This window comes from Prunus persica, chromosome G4 (genome assembly GCF_000346465.2).
Source record: "Prunus persica cultivar Lovell chromosome G4, Prunus_persica_NCBIv2, whole genome shotgun sequence".
In the NCBI taxonomy this organism is placed as follows: domain Eukaryota; kingdom Viridiplantae; phylum Streptophyta; class Magnoliopsida; order Rosales; family Rosaceae; genus Prunus; species Prunus persica.
This window is the reverse complement of record NC_034012.1, coordinates 11175493-11194318: the sequence shown is the minus strand read 5'-3', so window position 1 is coordinate 11194318 and position 18826 is coordinate 11175493. Positions and strand designations below refer to the sequence as shown.

Genomic DNA, 18826 nt, shown 5'->3' with positions numbered 1-18826 from the left:
GTAATATATTTTAATTTTATAAAAGGGCTACCTAGGCTAGAGCCCGTGGTAGCCCTCTACCTAGTTTCGCCAGTGTCCTCGACATATAATTATCAACGCCCGTTTATGTAGAAAATATGTTACTCGTGTTGGGAGAGAAAAATGTTGCCGGTGTGAAAAGGAAAAAACTTGGCTCCTTAAAACTGAGGAGGAGTTCGTCCTTATAACAAATGGAGTTTTAACACTTGCCAATTTCCTTTGATTTTTTTCTTTTTCTGAAATTCTTTTAACTTTTTATTTTGAGGAGAGACTCCTTAGTTTTAAGGAGCCAACCTCGTGTGAAAGGGAGTTTAGATTGAGAAAATTGAAAATACTAAGAAGACCAATTCATTGCGGAATTCCCTTGCATGAATTATTAGGTGTTATAGCGACACCAAGTTAACCCTAATAAGAGCCATAAATTAGGAGATGGGTTAGCTATAAAGTAGACAGTCTTTGTCTATCATTAATAGCTAGGACAGAATAGAACTAGTACCTTAGGAAATGCTAAAGGAGTAGCATGGCAAAGAATCAGAGAAGAGAAAGAAAAAAAAAAACTATTTCATGGTTTTGGTTATGGATACGATAATATAAATTTTAAAAAAGAGAAATTTACGATAAAACCCATTTCTTGCTTTGATTTTATAACAAAACCAACAACAACAAAAAAACCTGAAAAACAGCACATCCCGGAGCTGTGGATATGATTGAACAACTTGATATTTGTTCGAACACTAAACAGATAGAAAATTTCCCTTCATTATCATCTTCTCCAAGATTAACAATCAGCAGCCTATATTTACAGCTCTATGCAGCCCCGAACAAACAAACGTGAAGTACAGTACTGAGCCTAACTTTCAGCTCATCATCAAAACAGTCCCGACCTCAAACCTAACATACAGAAAAGTTAGAGAGAGAGAGAGAGAGAGAGAACCAAAACTATAATATTAATATATATATCAGCAAAATTCATCTATAAGATTTGAGAATGGCTCCACAAAAAGTACACATGATTGCCTTCCAAGATTTCCAATAAAATGGAACATAACAAAACCTAGTCGAAGTCCTTAGGTCAGCCACGCTTGCTCCACGCCCACATCTCGAACATGTCCCAGCCACCGGCTTGCTCCGCCGCACCTTCCTCCTCTGGTCTACCAGAAAACAAAAGCAAACCATTTCAAGTATATAAACACCTCTTTTCAAAAATTTCAGAGACGTCTTTGCCTTGGGGAATATTTAATTCCTGGTTGGCATGGTATTTATACTAGTGAAATTTAAGGTAAAAGGTCAAGAGGGTGGAGAATTGAGATGAGCTAGCTGTACATGTATATCCATTGTTTTCTAGCTAGCAAATCATGTATATACATGTATATGCATACACACAGGAATAAAATTGGTCATGTAATTGTAGTTGAAAACCTGCTTGTTTTCTAGCTAGCAAATCATGTAATGATCGTTTGGGTTTCTGCCACGTGGAGGGGGCAGTTGGGGTGTGTAATTGTGATAGTTATGGTGGTGAAGTAAAAAAATAGGGTTTCAGCTGTGAAACTGTACTTTTTGTTTGTCCATCTGGTTGCAAAATTAATGATCATATATTGATGGCGGCCCACAGTTGAGAGCGTTTATCAAAGGGAAAGGTACACTTTAACTCATTTCTTCGCAACCAAGTCTTTAATATTGAAAGTTTTGGAAATATTGTGATTCAAAAATACGGAAATATCAATGAAAATATCGGGAAAATATCGATATGAATAAAAATTGGATAAAAACTACGAAAATTATGATAAATACATGGATATTTTTAATGAAATTTTATAAAAAATTTATTTAGTCAATCATCTATTATTTTGACACAAAAGATTGGAAGGAAATGCATTGCATAGTGGGTTTGAGTTATTTAAGTTGATTATATTGCAAACTGACAAACTTTGTGACTTAGAAATCTGGAGTAATTAATAAAAGAAAATTAAACACCCTCTAGTAATTTATTTATCATTTTTACTACAATATTTTACACTTTATAAATTACATGGTAAGATATATGAGTAACCTTTTTCTAAGTCAAGGTTCTGAGTTCGAGTCCTAGCATTCATGTAGTGTGTATGAGTTTAATATAATATCGCCCCTCGTAATTCATTGTTAACTAATTTTGAATTGGATTTATATTCATCTCTCCACCATCTTCTTCTTAAAAACCAGCTAATAAATGGCCATTTTGATCAATTGATTTTGGTTTGAGAAAATCCAAACCGATTTGATAAGTTCGGTTTGTGATTTGAGCCAAAAACAAAACAAATCATCTGCGCCCAACCCTTCTGCCCACATAAAAATAGTCGGTGTTGAGACCGACACACATATACGGCATCGGTACAAGGAAGCTGTCAATGTGCGTAACTACTTTGTGCTGCTAATCCCATCTCATTGTCCTCCAATCGGTCGGTGAAATGTGTAAGCTCAATTTATTGTGCCCAACACTACATATGCTTACATTACAAGTTCTACTTGAACACTTCTTCCTCGGATGGAAATAAGTTGATATTTCAATATATATATATCTCTCTTGCTAAAGGGTTTTTTTTGGGTTACAAGTATGGTAACAGAGGAGATTAGAACTCCGACTTTCGGTTTTGATACTTTTAACGACTAGAGCTATAAATTATTTTGTATAAGCTGATATGTGTTTTTATTTAAAAATTTTTTTTTTCAAAAGTACTTTGAATCATATTACTTCATCTTGAGTACTTATAGTTTGGTGATGAAGTATGGCAACATTGTATAATTAGTCTATATGCGCTATAACATAAATGAATATTCAATGATATTATATTTTAAAAGGAAAAAAATCTTAATTTTATCGTTTATTTATATTATGACATGTAGACAAATTACACCACGTAGCCGTATCCAATGTCATCCATTAATTTCTCATTCACATTAGTAAATAGGTCCACTAATGGACATTTCATAACCCTTTACTAAAAATATGCGGACTTTTTAGACATACAATTAATGATAAAAATGGACTGGTCGATGTGTATAGAATATGTAAGAAGTGACAATCAGCACATGTGAAATAAATGAATTGAAACTTGCAAAGTGTATTCGGACCAAAAGAACTTTCAAACTGTCTTTGGCTATGAATAGAATGTCATGAGTGCGATTTAGAAATCTTAGGTGGCAGCACAAATGCATGCACATGCACCGCTGAAACCAGCAATTACATTTTTTGCGGGTAAAATAAGTTAAGGGAATGAGTGTATATTGTCCTTTTTGCCATAAATTTCGAGGTCCTAGTTGTACAACTAGCTACCCTCCTCCCCAAATGTTTTGAACACATATCATGTCTTGTGTTGTGTAGATGGGCAACTTGCAAGGGACCTAAATGAAAATGGATAGATTCCACGGTCGAAAAGACCAAAGTGTAATGTTTAATTAGGATAAAATATCATCTGCTAGTTAAATTTTATGGGTTGAAATTGTACTTGTGATCAAACGTGCGACATGGTTTTAGTATTTGAAGGTTAATTGTAAAGTTTATGCTTTGGTACTTATTAGTGTTTATATTAGAAAGACAATTAAATAGAGGTTAGTGGTTTTTTTGGCTGAATTATGAATGCAATCCTAGATTTTCTTAACAACAAAAAAAACCATAATCCAAGTTGAAATTGGTTAATTAAATGTTTATGACATGGCATATGCACATAATTTAGGACTCAAATTTAGTGCACAAATTTAATGTCCCTAGCATTATTGTTCATTTCATAATCCACTGCAGTAAAACAAAAGTGTACTAATTTCATTTCCCGTCTTCCCCTTTCTAACTTTGGCAACCAAAAAAAAAAAAAATTTGTTTCAAAGTCATAAATCATTGTGTTGAATTTTCATAGAATTTGATCACATACATTTGGACCTGAATTTTACGGATGAAACATTTCAAGTAACAAATAATCCTTAAAAGTTGGTGGGCTTGTTCTCAACTATCACAGACAGACAGCCCAAGATCTTCTCCGATGTAGTTTAAGGCCCTGAAACCCAATAGGTCCTCCCAAAAAGGAAGCACTCAAACGTAAAGTAGCTTTGATGGATCACAATCTCAGTCAAGTTCCAGAAGGTCAAAAAAGAAAAAAATCTGAGACCCCAAATACGTGGCAAATTCAGAGTGGCCATGGAACGAGCCCCATTTTGGCCCAGCCCCTACAATTCTCCACAAACACACAGAGAGAGAAAGAAAGTGAACTTGTGACAGAGACACCTGTGGTCATATTAAGCCTCCAAAATGGACACTACACTACCGAACTTTTTGACACTCATCAGTTCCCATGCGCTTTTATACACTTCCCTTCGAGCCAAACACCTCCCACGAATGCCACCAACCCAAACAAGCCCCCAATTCGAGTCACTCAAAAATATTCACGCATAAAGTTAATGCACCAGTGAATGCCATTGTGTAGGCATCACAAAATAAACCTCAAAAATCAGCAACCCAAGAATGTAGGAACCTTAATTTTCACAAATCCCCAGGTGGGTATCTCAAAGATTGCTGCTTTCTTCTTGTTTTTCATTTTTCTTCCATCTGGGTAGGTCCAAAATTGAAGTATGGAGGGTGAGAAATACGCTAAGGAGCTGGATGTGGCCGTCAGAGTCGTTCACATGGCGTGTTCTCTGTGTCAGAGACTGCAACAGGGGATTGTTTCAGCTGGCAGTGACCTGGTTAAGTCCAAGGAAGACGATTCTCCTGTGACTGTTGCCGGTACTTTGAATTAATACTTTGCTCTTTGATTATGTTTGAATCTGGGTTTTTCGTTTTGCATATTAGCGGGTGTGCTTTGGAGTGAGGTTTTTGGTGGTGGGTTTGTTATGACATTTGGCTTTGAGAGAGATGGATTTGGGAAATATCACTGAAAACCGTCTTCTATGCTTTTGTTCCTTGTTTGGGTAGTGACAAAGTGAAGGGTACAAATATCAAATTTTATGTTGCGAGTGTATTCGGAACTTTAGTGAAAGAAAGCTCAACGTGTACATGCTTACAAATGCAGCTATCTGGCTGTGTTGGTTTATGTTGAATTTTTTGCTGTTTGGGCTTTCCTAATTTTTGTCAAACTTGTACAATGTAGTACTTTTTCTAGATAATAGTAAGAATGTCCATGTCGGTCGGTTCTGCCATACAGGGTCATATAGTAATTCTTGAATTGATTACCTATTAGTTAAGGTGATGCTCTCTCTACTTTTTTTTATATGTAATTTGTATATACGATGCTATGTTACAAGTTATGATGGACAATATAAGTTTAATTTTTCAAACAGACAACAAATATTATATAGGCCCTTTATGAATTTAGTTACTTGATATTAGGTGCATTATCTTTGTGGGTTTTCCTACGTGACTGTGGAGTAGTTTTCTCTAGTGTGGGATCAGAATCTTCTTATTCAAGAGCTATTTAAATAAGAGGGATTGAACATTAGATGAACATTGTTGGGGAAAGAGTCTGATGGTATGTGATTCTTATAAAATGATCTTTATGAAGAACATCTAATACATGGAGCATGAGTTTTGTCTGCTAATCATCCATGCAAGGGTTTGGTGAGATTTGTCTTTAGAAGTGATTGTGGGGGTGGGAGTGGAGCACTTGCCAAGTAGAACTTATAGAATCTAAAAGAGCATTATGTGAAAGCCAAATTTAGTTGCTTTTTTGTCTTGCATAACTTTGAAATATGTTGTGTTATTGTTAAAAAAATGATTGCATTCTTCAAGTAGATGATAGTCCTAGTGTGCGTCCACCTTTTAGCTGCTACCCCTATCTAGGAAGTTAAATTCTACAACTGATTTTGTTGGTTGGCTAGAAGTTGCTCTATTGTTTTGAAGCTTGATTAAAAGATATATGTACTTGCTAGCCACAGAAGTTTATGCTCTTCGTTATATGATCTTGAAAGAAGAATGTGTAAGCTGCAGACGTGAATTGATCTAGATTTATCTTACCCTTTTCAATATTAGGTTTTTTTCTTTTACTTTAAGTCGGTTTATTATCTTTATAAGAGCTCTTATATGCCACAAATTGCTTGTTCTCTTGTATAATTATAAATATTCAATAACATAACCAGTCTCTGGAGAATCCTCTTTTCTTTTTTTTTTGGCTTTAATAACGAGTTCATGTTTTAAAAATAAGAGTCTTTCCAACTCAAATCAATATCCTTTTGTATTTTGTATGGAGTTTGGCTAATTATATTGGCATTGTGCATCAACAGATTGGAGTGTGCAAGCTACTGTTAGCTGGATACTGTCTGAATTCTTTGGGAGTCAAAATGTATCCATTATTGCTGAAGAGGATGTACAAACTCTCTCTAAGGCTGACTCAGCAAGTTTGCTAGAAGCTGTTGTGAACACTGTGAATGAATGCCTAGCTCGAGCATCCAAGTATGGTCTTAAAAGTCCACCAAAAGCCCTCAACACGTCTCAAGTTCTTGAGGCTATCAGCCGATGCAACTCAGTAGGAGGCCCCAAAGGAAGACATTGGGTACTTGATCCTGTTGATGGAACATTAGGGTTTGTTCGTGGGGATCAATATGCTGTAGCTCTAGCCTTGGTCGAGGATGGAAAAGTTGTTATTGGTGTACTAGGGTGCCCTAACTACCCAATGAAGAAGGAATTGCTCAGCTATCATTATCAGTACCATGAAACCATGTCAAGGTTATCTCCACCTTCTGATGATATGTGGGAAAGAGGTTGTGTCATGTATGCAAAAAGAGGCAGTGGTGAGGCATGGATGCAGCCACCAATCCCTGGAGATAAGAAGTTTGTGTGGCCAAATTCTGCAAGACTTGTTCGGGTTTCTTCCATTGATGACCCCAAACTGGCTACTTGTTGTGAACCTGTGGAGAAAGCAAACTCAGACCACTCCTTCACAGCAGGACTTGCTCACAGCGTAGGGCTTAGGTACATTTATTTACTTAATTATTTCTATAAATCCATCCATTAGGATAGTTTTCAGACTAAAGAATGAAACCAGGACTTAATGAAAATGCTGTAACAGTGATGGGAGTAGAAAACTTAAAATAAAATAAATAAAATGAGTTATTAAGTAGAGGAGCACTTCCCTTACTAGTTTGTTCTTTAGCATATATAAAATCTGTATAATCAAACTTTTGCTTTTCCAGTTGGATGACATTTCTTTATAAATACGTAGCGTATTGCTTGTTGATATGAGTGGTTTTTCATCACAAGTATGGCATAGGTTGTTGTCTTACCGTTGTTTGTTTCTTCCTTTTCATGGTCCTATTTTGCAGTTCTTTGAAATAATATCTATAAAGAGGAATATAAATTATTATAACAGCAAGTATGTTCCCTTGGCTTGGAATTGTTAGTACTGCTTTTCTTCAAGGCAATTTCTTGATGAAATGTTTGTTGAAGTGCTACACAATGCGATCGATAGTCGTGTAAGGTTAAAATGAGTTTACTGGAAGTATCCTAGTTTTACTTCCTTTTCATTGCAATCGTTTGTACCTTCATTAATATTGAGTTTCTTTTTCTTTCTCTGATTGGCAATATGATATGAAGCCTAGGCACCTTGTTGTTTTGCATTCCTTTTTAACTGTGGTTGGAAGATATTGGCAACTATTTAGTTTTGCTTGTGTTCTAATTTAATATTTTCCTTTCATATGACATGGTAGAAATCAGCCCCTACGTGTGTATAGCATGGTGAAATATGCTGCCATAGCTCGAGGAGATGCTGAGCTATTCATGAAGTTTGCAAGGACTGGGTACAAAGAGAAGATATGGGATCATGCTGCTGGTGTTGTCATTGTAGAAGAGGCTGGAGGTGTCGTAACTGATGCTGGAGGCCACCCCCTGGACTTTTCAAAGGGACCGTACTTAGAAGGACTTGATAGAGGCATAGTTGTTTGTTCTGGGGCCACACTGCATGAGAAAATCATTGATGCAGTGTATGCCAGCTGGGATTCTTCTAATTTATGAGGCTTTCTGTACCATGCCAATAGACTGTTGTGGCAGTAAATTTTGCATTTTTGGTGAGGTAAGGCTTTCTGTACCATGCCCATCCATTTTTTTTAATTTCTAAGTCTTTGGCTTGTGTGAGTGAGCTAGTTGTCCCATATGACTCGATGTTGTACAAGCCATATTTTCAGTTGATTCAAAGCCTTCTTTCAGTTATTATCCAATGAAGTTATTCTATCCTGTTTGCTTCATGGATGGAAACAGAAAGATAAGTAAATCATTTCAGATCCCTTTTTGTCACAATCTGTCTTCCTAGACCTTCAGTAACAAATGTAGGAGTTTTTCGAAACCTCAAGAGAATTGAATACTCCTTGTTTATACTAGCATCATATTGGTGAAATCTTGCGAAATTAGGTTCATTGTACATCACCTTACTATCTCTCATGTATTTGAGCACCCTCTGTCAGCTTTGCCAGCATTTCAATCTTTTAATAATTTTAGACTAAAATCTCCTGCTTCCTATTTCCTCTATCATTTTGGACCCAGTGGGACTGTTGTTTGACAGGGCTGACTTCAATAAATAGTTAATTGTAAATGCTGAAAATTCAAATTTAATATGAAATTATGTCGTTCGATATGGTAAACTTGGTTGCAATGCACACACTCACGAACCTGGTTGCTCATGTTTATCAATTATTGAGATTTGTGCAAAGAAATATTTACATCTCTTTGAAATATTTCAGGGCAAGCGAATTGCTGAGAAGGATTCCCGATGACAGTGTTGATTTAGTTTGAATCATAAAGTCTCGGGTGGGATGCGGATCCATGCTAACGCCAAGACTAAGTTTACAGAAGGAAGTATTTTGTTTGTTGAAGTGCTCAACTAATTCGAGAAAATCGGCATTGTTGTAGTGCTGTCCAATAGTCAATATTTGAGTAAGATCTTCAAAATGAAAATTTGCCAATTGCAATGCATTTCAAGATATTGCTGTTGCTTACAGATCTCTATTCACTGGATGGTTGCGCTCAGTTGATGGCTGCTAGGGGTGGCATGGCAGCATTTAGGTTTACGTTTTTTTTTTCAACCGTCTACCAATCACAGTCTACAGCATCAGGTGATGAACACTTGGTTGAACCCAAAAAGAAATAGAAATAATTTTAACTTGACACGAATTGCCTTCTCTTATGGGAACAAAAAGGAATTGGGAATATAAGTAGATCGAAGATGATGAGTTAGTCCCCATTTGGCGGGACTAGAGACTGGACATAACCAATTGAAATGGGTTAACTATCCTGTTATATGTTGATGAATTTAATAATGGTGACCCTTGATTGATTAAATTGGACAATTGTCCCATATATTAGAGATTTAAAGTCCCCATTCAACCGAGAAATTCTTTGGTCCGACTGGTGGATCACATGACTTATTCAGTCATACACACAAACAAAGAGGACTCTTCTGCGTTGGGGTGGGACAAATGCAAGGTTGTGGGATCTAAATATAGAGAATCCTCCTTATTGTGTGAATGGCCGGATGGGTGACGTGGTCCACTACCGAATTAAAGAATTGAAAATTATGTAGTGAAGGCCTTATATATGGCTTTTAGGTGAAGTCTTATCTTTTAACAATTGGATCAAATTGGTTAATCTGATTCAACGATTGAGAGATAGAATCTCACCTAAGAACTATATACAAGACCCTCACCATAAAATGACTCACCAAATAATTTATCTTTTTCAAGTGCGAAAATCTGTAAAATGGGACAGGACTATACATATGGAGTAACTAATCAAAGGGTGAGCACAGAATGAAGTATAACTCAAATATCGTAAGTTTGAACTCTAAATCTCATGGATTTCAACAACCGAAAAAAAAAAAAATTTACTAAGATGACACGTATAATTTCTGAGTGATTCTCTGTCATCAAAAAATTCAAACTGAAGAAAGAAAAAAAAACAGTTATTTTTTTTCCTGGCAGAAAAAAACAAGGGGAAAGTTCCTACTTTAACCATAGAAAGAGGGAAGAAAGAGACCTAGGCAAATATGAAAATTTTTTATATTACCAGCGGGCTGCAGGCTTCAGGTGCAGCTGGAAGGCACACTCAAACTCCATGGATGCCTTTCCGCCGGAATTGACCTTTCCATTCCAAATACACGAATTGACTTTGCAATATTTTATAATAATCTGAACCGTTTAATCTTTAGATATTTACTTAAAGATTATCTTTATAAAAAATTACTTAAATCGGAAATTATTTAACTAATTAATTAGATGGTTGTTATTATAGTTTTTTCTTAAAGTATCGTGTTCGTCTATTTTGTTGATCCCAATTAAATACCTTAATGATTAATATAATCTTCAAACCATGTTCAAAAGTGGGGTGCATATAGCATATCTTCATTAATATATTTTTAGTATTTTCTTTGCCTTCATATGTTCAAATAATACATATTGTTTGTTGACAAATTCGTTCACAGATTAAATTAATACAAAACTTCAATTTGAAATTTGAAAACTGGGATAAAATTAATAAATTAATTAACACAAGTCAATGTTAGGTCTGATCTCAAGAGTCTAATTGGGTTAGGTAGCTACTCATAGTCATAGCTCTTAAAAACAAAACAAAACAAAAAAGCTAGAACATGTCAATCGCAGTCTACATTTCCTCTCACTAGTTTAGGGTTTTTTGACTATTGGTTTGGCTGTGGACAAAAATCACAGTAAGAGCCTCGTCATCATCTTCATCTCTTAAAGGAGAGAGTTGAACAAAAGTACAATATGGTATTCTTCCATTGCGACTCTCTTAATAATAATAACAAAATAAATAAATCGTTGTCTTTAAATTTTGTTTGACTATTGGTTGCACCGAACAAAGTACGATTTGGCATTGTTTCACTGTGAATCATTTAATTACTGAAAACAAACTTAATTAGCGTGTGCATCGTACAGTTATATATACGAGATCTAAACATATAAACAACCTTTTCATAGTCATGACATAAATAACAAACTTCATTTATCATAATCTCATCGCTAAGCGCGTGATAAGTCACTTTCCATTCCTCTTCACAAATGACGAGAGGCTGGAGTACGAAAAAAAATTGATTAATCCAACTATTTTTTAGAAATGAAAAGATATTTGAAAACTAGAACAATTTGATGGCCTAATTCCATTATTTGATTGAAAAATGTAAGATAATGTATAATTTTTATTACAAAAACATTGATTGATGGAACAGATTTATAAAACTATGGACTTGTTCCAAAGAACCCCTTCCAACACGGAAAAAAGAAGAAGACGGAATCTCTAATCTCCAAACCATGTCTAGTTTCTTTAAGCAATAACTACAAAATGTCTAGCTGTTTACGACTTTACCATGAGCAGATAACAAACAGTGAAAAAAAAAAGAAAAAAAGAACAGTGATGGAGAGACGGCAGAGAGAGAGAGAGAGAGAGTAATTAATTAATTACACATAATTTATAAGTACTAAAACGCGTCAAGAGAATTTTATTTCATCTGGTGCTTCACGCTTTAGAATATATACTATTGTTTTCAAACCAAGGAAAAAAAAATACCAACTATGGTTTTCTGATGTAATCTTCATAGATTTGGGAGATGTCATGTGTCCCCCATCTAGGAAAGGGCATAACTCTCTCATGTGGGTTGGCGGATTAGAAGGCCAATCTCAACTCCTCCATATGAAATTTTAATTAATTTTAATCTCAAACTCGATCATTAACCATTTGTTTTATAATGAAGCAATCACAACCGTTGAATACGATCATGTAAAAATAAATTATAATAGTTTTTCCTTTAAAGAGATTAGAGACATATTTAATATAACACATAATTATGTTACAGATTAACCGATAGAATAATTAATTAAATTTATAATATAGACATCCGTGGCATCAAAGAAACTCCACCATGTTTATGATAGGAATTGCACATGATTTGTAATAAATATCCCATGTTATTTTCCATTAATTATGATTAGTATTATTATTACTTCACTCCCTACAGAGCTTTGGCCACCTGGTTATGTTACATTGGTAATGTTATTAGTAGTATAATTACTCCACTCCCTACTGACTTTTTTGTGTTAAAGTATGGAATTGTGCAGTTGAGCTAGTGTTGAGAGTCGGTGCCAAAATTTGTCAAATGCCATCGCAACAATAAAATTTAGAATTTAGTCCAATTCGTTATCGGTCTGAGTCTCAGTTCGTGCCTTCCTTACATATTACAATGCCTACGACGCAGTCGCTTTCTGTCATTCCCGCGTTCCCAGCGTTTGGAGGGGCCGACTACTTTTCTCAAAGATAAAGAGGGAGATGCAAATGGGACCTACTTGTATTTAATTTGCAATGACTTTCTTCTTTTCTATTGTTTTTTTTTCAACTAATTGCAATGACTTTTTAACAATTTGTCTTCAAGCTTCTTAAGGACTGTCCTTGATGGAAAATGACGATAGTAGCAGTAGGAGTGGAAGTGGTGTGCCATCTTTTGACAATTGTGTCCTTCACCCCCAATTTGTGTAACAAATTAGAACACCAAACCAAATGCGTTTGTATCTCTATTTCGTATCAGATACAAACAAATACTCTTTAGAATAAGTTCGAATTTGAATAAACGAAAGACTCGTACATCATTTTATAAGAGTATCGATATTCGTACACATTATTTCACTTTATTGTGCTGCAAATAACTCACGTAGAAATGTTATTGGTAAATTGTTTATTAAAAAAAGAGTGTACAATAACACATTAGGGAGCCACAGAGGACCCTCTTGAATTCAAACATAAAATTGAAACACAAGAAGAGTGCATGCTCAGCTATAGAAGATGCGCTGTCTAATCACACCGATACATAGATATATATATCAACACGAAAATGAATATGCATTAAGGTGTGAATTGTGAGTTAAGGAAGAATGATTCCACCATAGAAAACCAAGGTTTTCTTTTTCTGAATATTAAAAAAGAAACAAGAAAAGCAGGTTTGAAGGCAAAGAGCGTTACTATTTGTCCCCATTACAGATATACTCATTCTTCATACAAATCACAGTTTAATATATATGCAAAAATAATTCATCAAAAATACAGACACAAATACTTCTATACACATATCATATTACTATTGACAGGAATACAAAAGCTCCGAGCTTCGAGCTCCTATTTACAAGATAAAAACAGGATGGGGGGGGTCCAATGTGACAACGTCCACCATGCAGTGACGAATTGGGCAAATATGAACAAGGCATAAGACTTTACGCTATGGCCTGGCCTGCTGCTATCTAGGCTAGGGAAGGGACAGAAAGCGGCAAGGTGGTATTGGTGGTGTGAAGTGAGTTTTTGGTCAATTTTCTAATAAATAAAGCCACCTTCAATTTACATCAATCTCAATAAGACCTCCAGATGTACGGTCAAGATATTCCATTCCCATGATTTGCGGATCCCTAATTAAGTAACTATCAAATTTGCCCAACTTTTAACGGCAGAGAAATTCTTTTATGCTAATGGGACGCACACTTTGCCCCCAATTTAAATTAGCCATTAGGCATCATTGGATTTGGCTCCAACGGTCCAAGGAATACAATGTAAATTTTAATCAACGGCTCCCATCGGTTGCCGTTTGTTCTGCACCAAAGAAAAAGAAAAAGAAAAAGAAAAAGAAAGAAAAGAAAGACAAATTCAATTCGGTTGCCGGAGTTAAAAGAAACAATTTGCCGGATTCAATTACCAAAGAGCATATTTCCTAGGCTCATAAATGTAGAGTATGTGGTGGATAGATAAAAGTCATCATTGTAAAAATAGAGCTAGTAATTATAGGCGTGTAAATTTTAACATAAGTCGAGCTAAGCATGAAATGATGCGAAGTAGTAATTTTATAAACTTTTCTGTGGTCCATAATAAATCATATTTATAAACAATGGTATTCGTCAAAATAAAGCGAAATAATTTCCTGCGAGATAACTGATTACTAGGAAACGAGTCTTTTTTTGGCTGGATGATAACTAATTATGAGCTACGCTAGAAAAAGTGTCATTCATTTGTTTATAATAACGTTTAAATGTCGATTCGTAAAATCAAAAACACAACCATAAAAGTAGAGACCGGTGTCGTTTTGATTTATAAGCACAATATCAAAACCAACACACAAAAACATTAGTAAAATAGAAGATCCTATTTACGAAAACAAAAAAACAAGCAGTGTTTAGATTTGTTATTGCCCCTCAAGTAACCTGGTGAGCCGGTTTCCCGGCAACAAATTATCCTATATCTACTTTCTTTCTTCCCACTTTTATTATTAGCCCAAATTCGTCACCTTGCCCCTCTTCCTCTCTCGCTATCTCGCTTTTAAAATATCCGTACAAGTTCCACATCCACACCCACTCAGCTCTGAGAGAGAGACTAGGAATTTTCAGTAAAGCTAAGCTCAGCTCTCCCAACCCAATTTCTAACTTTTCCTTCTTTTAAAATTTGAAAAACAGACAGCAGAAGCCGATGAATCAAAGCGCGTTACAACCGTCATCCTCATTATGATCCTCTTTGTTCTTTCTCCAACTACACCTCTCTCACACTCCCCAGATTTACAGCTATGAATGACGTGTTCCTTCTTTAATTTTCTTAACTGTTTCTTCCTCTCTCATCTCAGCCTTTTTAGTTTCCGTGTTGGGATCGTCGCAAAATCTCTTTGCGCCCAGTCGATCTGAGCAATTTTGAGCAGAAGCTTGTGTGCAGAAGACGATAACCTTCGTCACTGTAAGTTTGCACCACCACCCAAATCTCTCTCTGCTACTTTTGGGTAGCTCCATTATTTGGTTTGTGAGAAAGCTGAGAACAACCCACTAAAGAGAAAGCAAAACTTTCAATCGAATCCCTTGTTCTGGGTTTTTCTCCTTCTTTGATTTACTACTTTCTCAGCAACCAAACGCGAAAGCTACTGCAATTTCTGAAGTTCTGTTGAAGTTCTCTCACAGAGTTGAAGCCTTTTCAAAGCATGTTCAGAGAGAGGAAAATGGGGAAATCATCAGGTGCGGCTCCGGGCAGCAGAGACTGGACCCAGATCTACGCCATCTATGGCCTGGACCAGTGGCAGACCATTCTCTTCCTTCTCTTCCACGCTGTGCTATTTACCATTTTGTCCCTCCTCTACCTCACTTACTTCGACTTCATCACTCTCTTCTTCCACCGCCTCCTTCCCATCGGCTCGGCTCGGTTCGCCGCCGGCTTCACCGGCTCCGTCACGGCCCTCTCCGCCCTCTGCCTCTTCTTCGCCTCCGCTCACTTCCTGCACTCCTCCCTCCCCCTCCACTACGACGTCGTCCAGCGCATGGTCAACTCGGTCAATGACTGGTCAACGGTCAAGCACGCCCTCGACCTCGGCTGCGGCCGCGGCATACTGTTAAACGCAGTGGCGACTCAGATGAAAAAAGAAGGTAGTTCGGGTCGTGTCGTGGGCCTGGACCGGTCCAAGATGACGAGTCTTTCGTCGACCTTACGGACGGCCAAGATCGAAGGGGTCGGGGAGTACGTGACTTGCCGTGAGGGCGACCCCAGGAGATTGCCGTTTGGGGACGGGTACTTCGACGTGGTGGTATCGGCTGTGTTCGTGCACACCGTTGGGAAGGAGTACGGCCATCGGACGGTGGAGGCGTCGGCGGAGCGGATGAGGGTGGTCGGTGAGATGGTGAGGGTTTTGAAGCCCGGTGGGGTCGGGGTGGTGTGGGACCTACTGCACGTGCCGGAGTACGTGAGGAGGCTCCAGGAGCTGAAGATGGAGGACATTCGGGTCTCGGAGCGGGTCACGGCGTTTATGGTGAGCAGCCACATCGTGTCGTTTCGTAAGCCCAGTCAGCACTTAGTCGGACCGGGCGAGGTCCGGCTTGACTGGAGATGCTGATGTGGAGGCCGGACCCGGTCCATATACACATAAAAAATAGTCAGTCAAATAGCATGATATGAATACATAACAACTTTTAAGACTTATGAGTAATTATATTAATTAAACAAAAAAATATATTAATGGGTTCTATTTCTAAGTAGTTTTATTGTGTTTGAAGTAATCTATAGATGTATAAATATGTATCTGGAGAGGCAAAGCTGACCCAGATGGAGAGATGGTTTGGTGGAAGTTTCAAATATACATGTAATAACCTAGTTTTATATCATGATATTTTGTTGATCTATGGGTGACAATGGGATTTAAGTGTTTTTGAATTAGATTGTACTGAGTTTGGTGGATGATTTGTATAAATTTTAATATCAAATGAGTAAATTTCTCACACATGCACAATTATGATGCAGCTGGAATTCAAATATAAGACTTGGTTTGCAAGTTAAGTTCTTTTTTACTGGTTAGATTCTGTTGATGCCAATTTTTTTTATTTAAATTCAAGTTCATTTCAACCGGATTCTAAAGTTCTGACATATATTTGGAATGACTATTTGCAAAAATAAATAAATATAAAGTAATTGGAGACTAGCGAAGCCAACAAGTGGATTCTTCATAATTTAGGTGAGGCTAATGATGTTGTAGTCGCCATGCGAGCATGATGAAAAAAGGGGTTTTCTTTGTTTTGTTTTGTTATAGCCAATGAGTTTAAGATAGGGTTTTGCTTTTATTGTGGCAAATAAACATCTGTTTAGATTAGATTTAATAATAAATTAATAATGAGAGGTGGACTTTTGTGGGTTTCAAAAAGTTTGAGTGGTGGTGTTTAGCTTGAATTTGGAAATTAGTTTGATCGGGACTGTACCTATATTTTTTTTTTTTTCTTTCCTACATTTCCTAAGTAAGACCAATCAGCTCTTGAGAGGTGATGGAAATGAAAAAGATGGTGATATTTTTGGTGGGATGCAATGCAAATGTGTTGTGGAGGTTGTGAATGGTGATGTAGGGTTGGGGGGGCTGTTGTGAAGTCTCAATCATGGATCTCTTTGATGGTGAAGGTGAAGCATTCAAGCATGCAATGTAATGCAATGTTGTTGGGAGGGAATGAGTTTGGTATGGGAATTAAATCCAATTTCATCCAGCATCTTCTTCTCAAAACTACACATCCGTGCACGAATATGTCAAATTTCATTCAACAATCTCGTGAAGTCCATAAAAATAGCAAGGACACCTCCTTCTCCTTCAACTCTGGTGTTAATACCATGCAATACAAATTTACATCACATTTTACTTCACAGAATGAATTAAATTTGTCGAGAATCTCACACCAGAGAACGGAAGCACTATCATTCACTCTTGGGTTCGATGTCTCACATTTTAACATGATATGCTAATTTGATTTGATTTGAGAAGTACACATTACATTAGATATGTAGATGAGGTACATAATTAATATACCCGACTCCATATAGTTCAGCAGGTTGTGAATTTTATTGTCAATTTCTCAAACATCGTAATTGCAGCATGTGTCCATCGTGGGTTCTTGTCCTCTCTACAAAGCATAAATAATGCCATGTGTGTTGCCCAATTATTTTTAGGCAACCTCTTTCCTTCATTAAACTTCAATGCCAACGCCACCATCTTTTTGCCTTTTTTTTTTGGTAGTTGGTTTTGGGACCATAACTTTAATGCTCCCCTATCCATCCTCCGTTTGCAATTGCATACGCTCACCCTTTTGGACTGTTCCATTTCATGGGGAATTATTTGTTTCATGGCAAAATGAAAAAATAAACAAATAAAAAATAAAAAAGTGAGAGATTTGGTGCATGAGCTCCTCTTGTCTGAAACGGGGATAACACTATTTTGCTATTTTTAACCAATTACGACATGTTACGTGTGATAATTTTTTCACGTGATCATTTGTGATTAGTTGGGGATAACAAAACAGTGATATCCCAATTTCATACAAATTTTTCTGCTGAAGTGCATGCTTGATGAGGAATTGTTGACGGTGCAATTAACTATCTTGATTTAATTGATTAAATTATGAATTTTGAATTTAAAAAAATTAAGTCGACATACAGTAAGAGTATTAAAGTAAGAAAACTGTTATTAACACTCCGTATATGAATTTTCAACAATGATTATAAGTTGAAGATAATAATATGTTAGTTGAAAGTGGGGTGGCTAGACATACCACTTGGACCCTGAACAAATTACAAAAAAATTCGTCCTATTTGGAGAAGTTTTGATAACTATGGACGTAATTACAAACAAAAGAAATTAGAAAATTTTAAAACAGATCTGCGATTGGCATCTTCTTTATATTTTCTAGATTCCTTTTAGTTAATAAGTATGATATAGAATATTTGTGATTGGCCAAAGTTGATTAAAAGTAGATTACTGACATCCGTTGTCTGGTCACCATCGCAGAGCAAATGACAGGGAAACAAAATGGGAAACGAGTTAGTTGGGAACATTCTTGGATAAGATTACATGTAATGTAACTTTCTGGGGGTCTGTGATTTTGCATAGCTCTCTCTCACACATCATTTTATAGTTCATGTCTACCTTATTTTTTCCTTTTCATTTAGTAAAGGTAAATTGTTGCACATCTCAAGTCAAGTAAGTAAATTATTGAGTTGCATAGCTGTAAATTATTAAGTTCCACAGTTCCAAAAATTTTTTTGCTTATTTGTCGGGGTTATTGTACGGACTGGCCGAAGAATTTTCCTTTGGGGCAATAAGTTGGTATAGAGTCTATAGACTATAGACGAGTATCTTATTGCAAACTGTGGGACCTTCATCGCAGTAGTTAAACAAATATCGAATGATGTAAACATTGAACGCATCGGTCCCATGGTCTAGTGGTTAGGACATTGGACTCTGAATCCAGTAACCCGAGTTCAAATCTCGGTGGGACCTTTTTGTACTTCTTTTTACTGCCTTATTTTTTGTCATTC

General features: G+C 36.5%; 3 protein-coding genes and 1 non-coding gene across 4 annotated transcripts; 3 read left to right on the top strand and 1 right to left on the bottom strand.

The window, feature by feature from the left end:
- LOC18778231 lies at positions 630-1369 on the bottom strand. The gene has a single exon (XM_020562616.1). It carries the CDS (start codon positions 1192-1194, stop codon positions 988-990), a length of 207 nt encoding a protein of 68 aa, XP_020418205.1. The 5' UTR covers positions 1195-1369; the 3' UTR covers positions 630-987.
- On the top strand, positions 4115-8974 carry LOC18778480 (PAP-specific phosphatase HAL2-like). Its single transcript, XM_007211366.2, has 4 exons — positions 4115-4768; positions 6262-6949; positions 7684-8045; positions 8710-8974. Exons 1-3 carry the CDS (start codon positions 4615-4617, stop codon positions 7985-7987), a joined length of 1146 nt encoding a protein of 381 aa, XP_007211428.1. The 5' UTR covers positions 4115-4614; the 3' UTR covers positions 7988-8045; positions 8710-8974.
- LOC18780468 lies at positions 14138-16317 on the top strand. The gene has a single exon (XM_007211632.2). The coding sequence runs from the start codon at positions 14970-14972 to the stop codon at positions 15870-15872; it is 903 nt and encodes a 300-aa protein (XP_007211694.1). The 5' UTR covers positions 14138-14969; the 3' UTR covers positions 15873-16317.
- On the top strand, positions 18717-18788 carry TRNAQ-CUG. The gene has a single exon. It is a non-coding gene; the product is annotated as a tRNA-Gln (tRNA).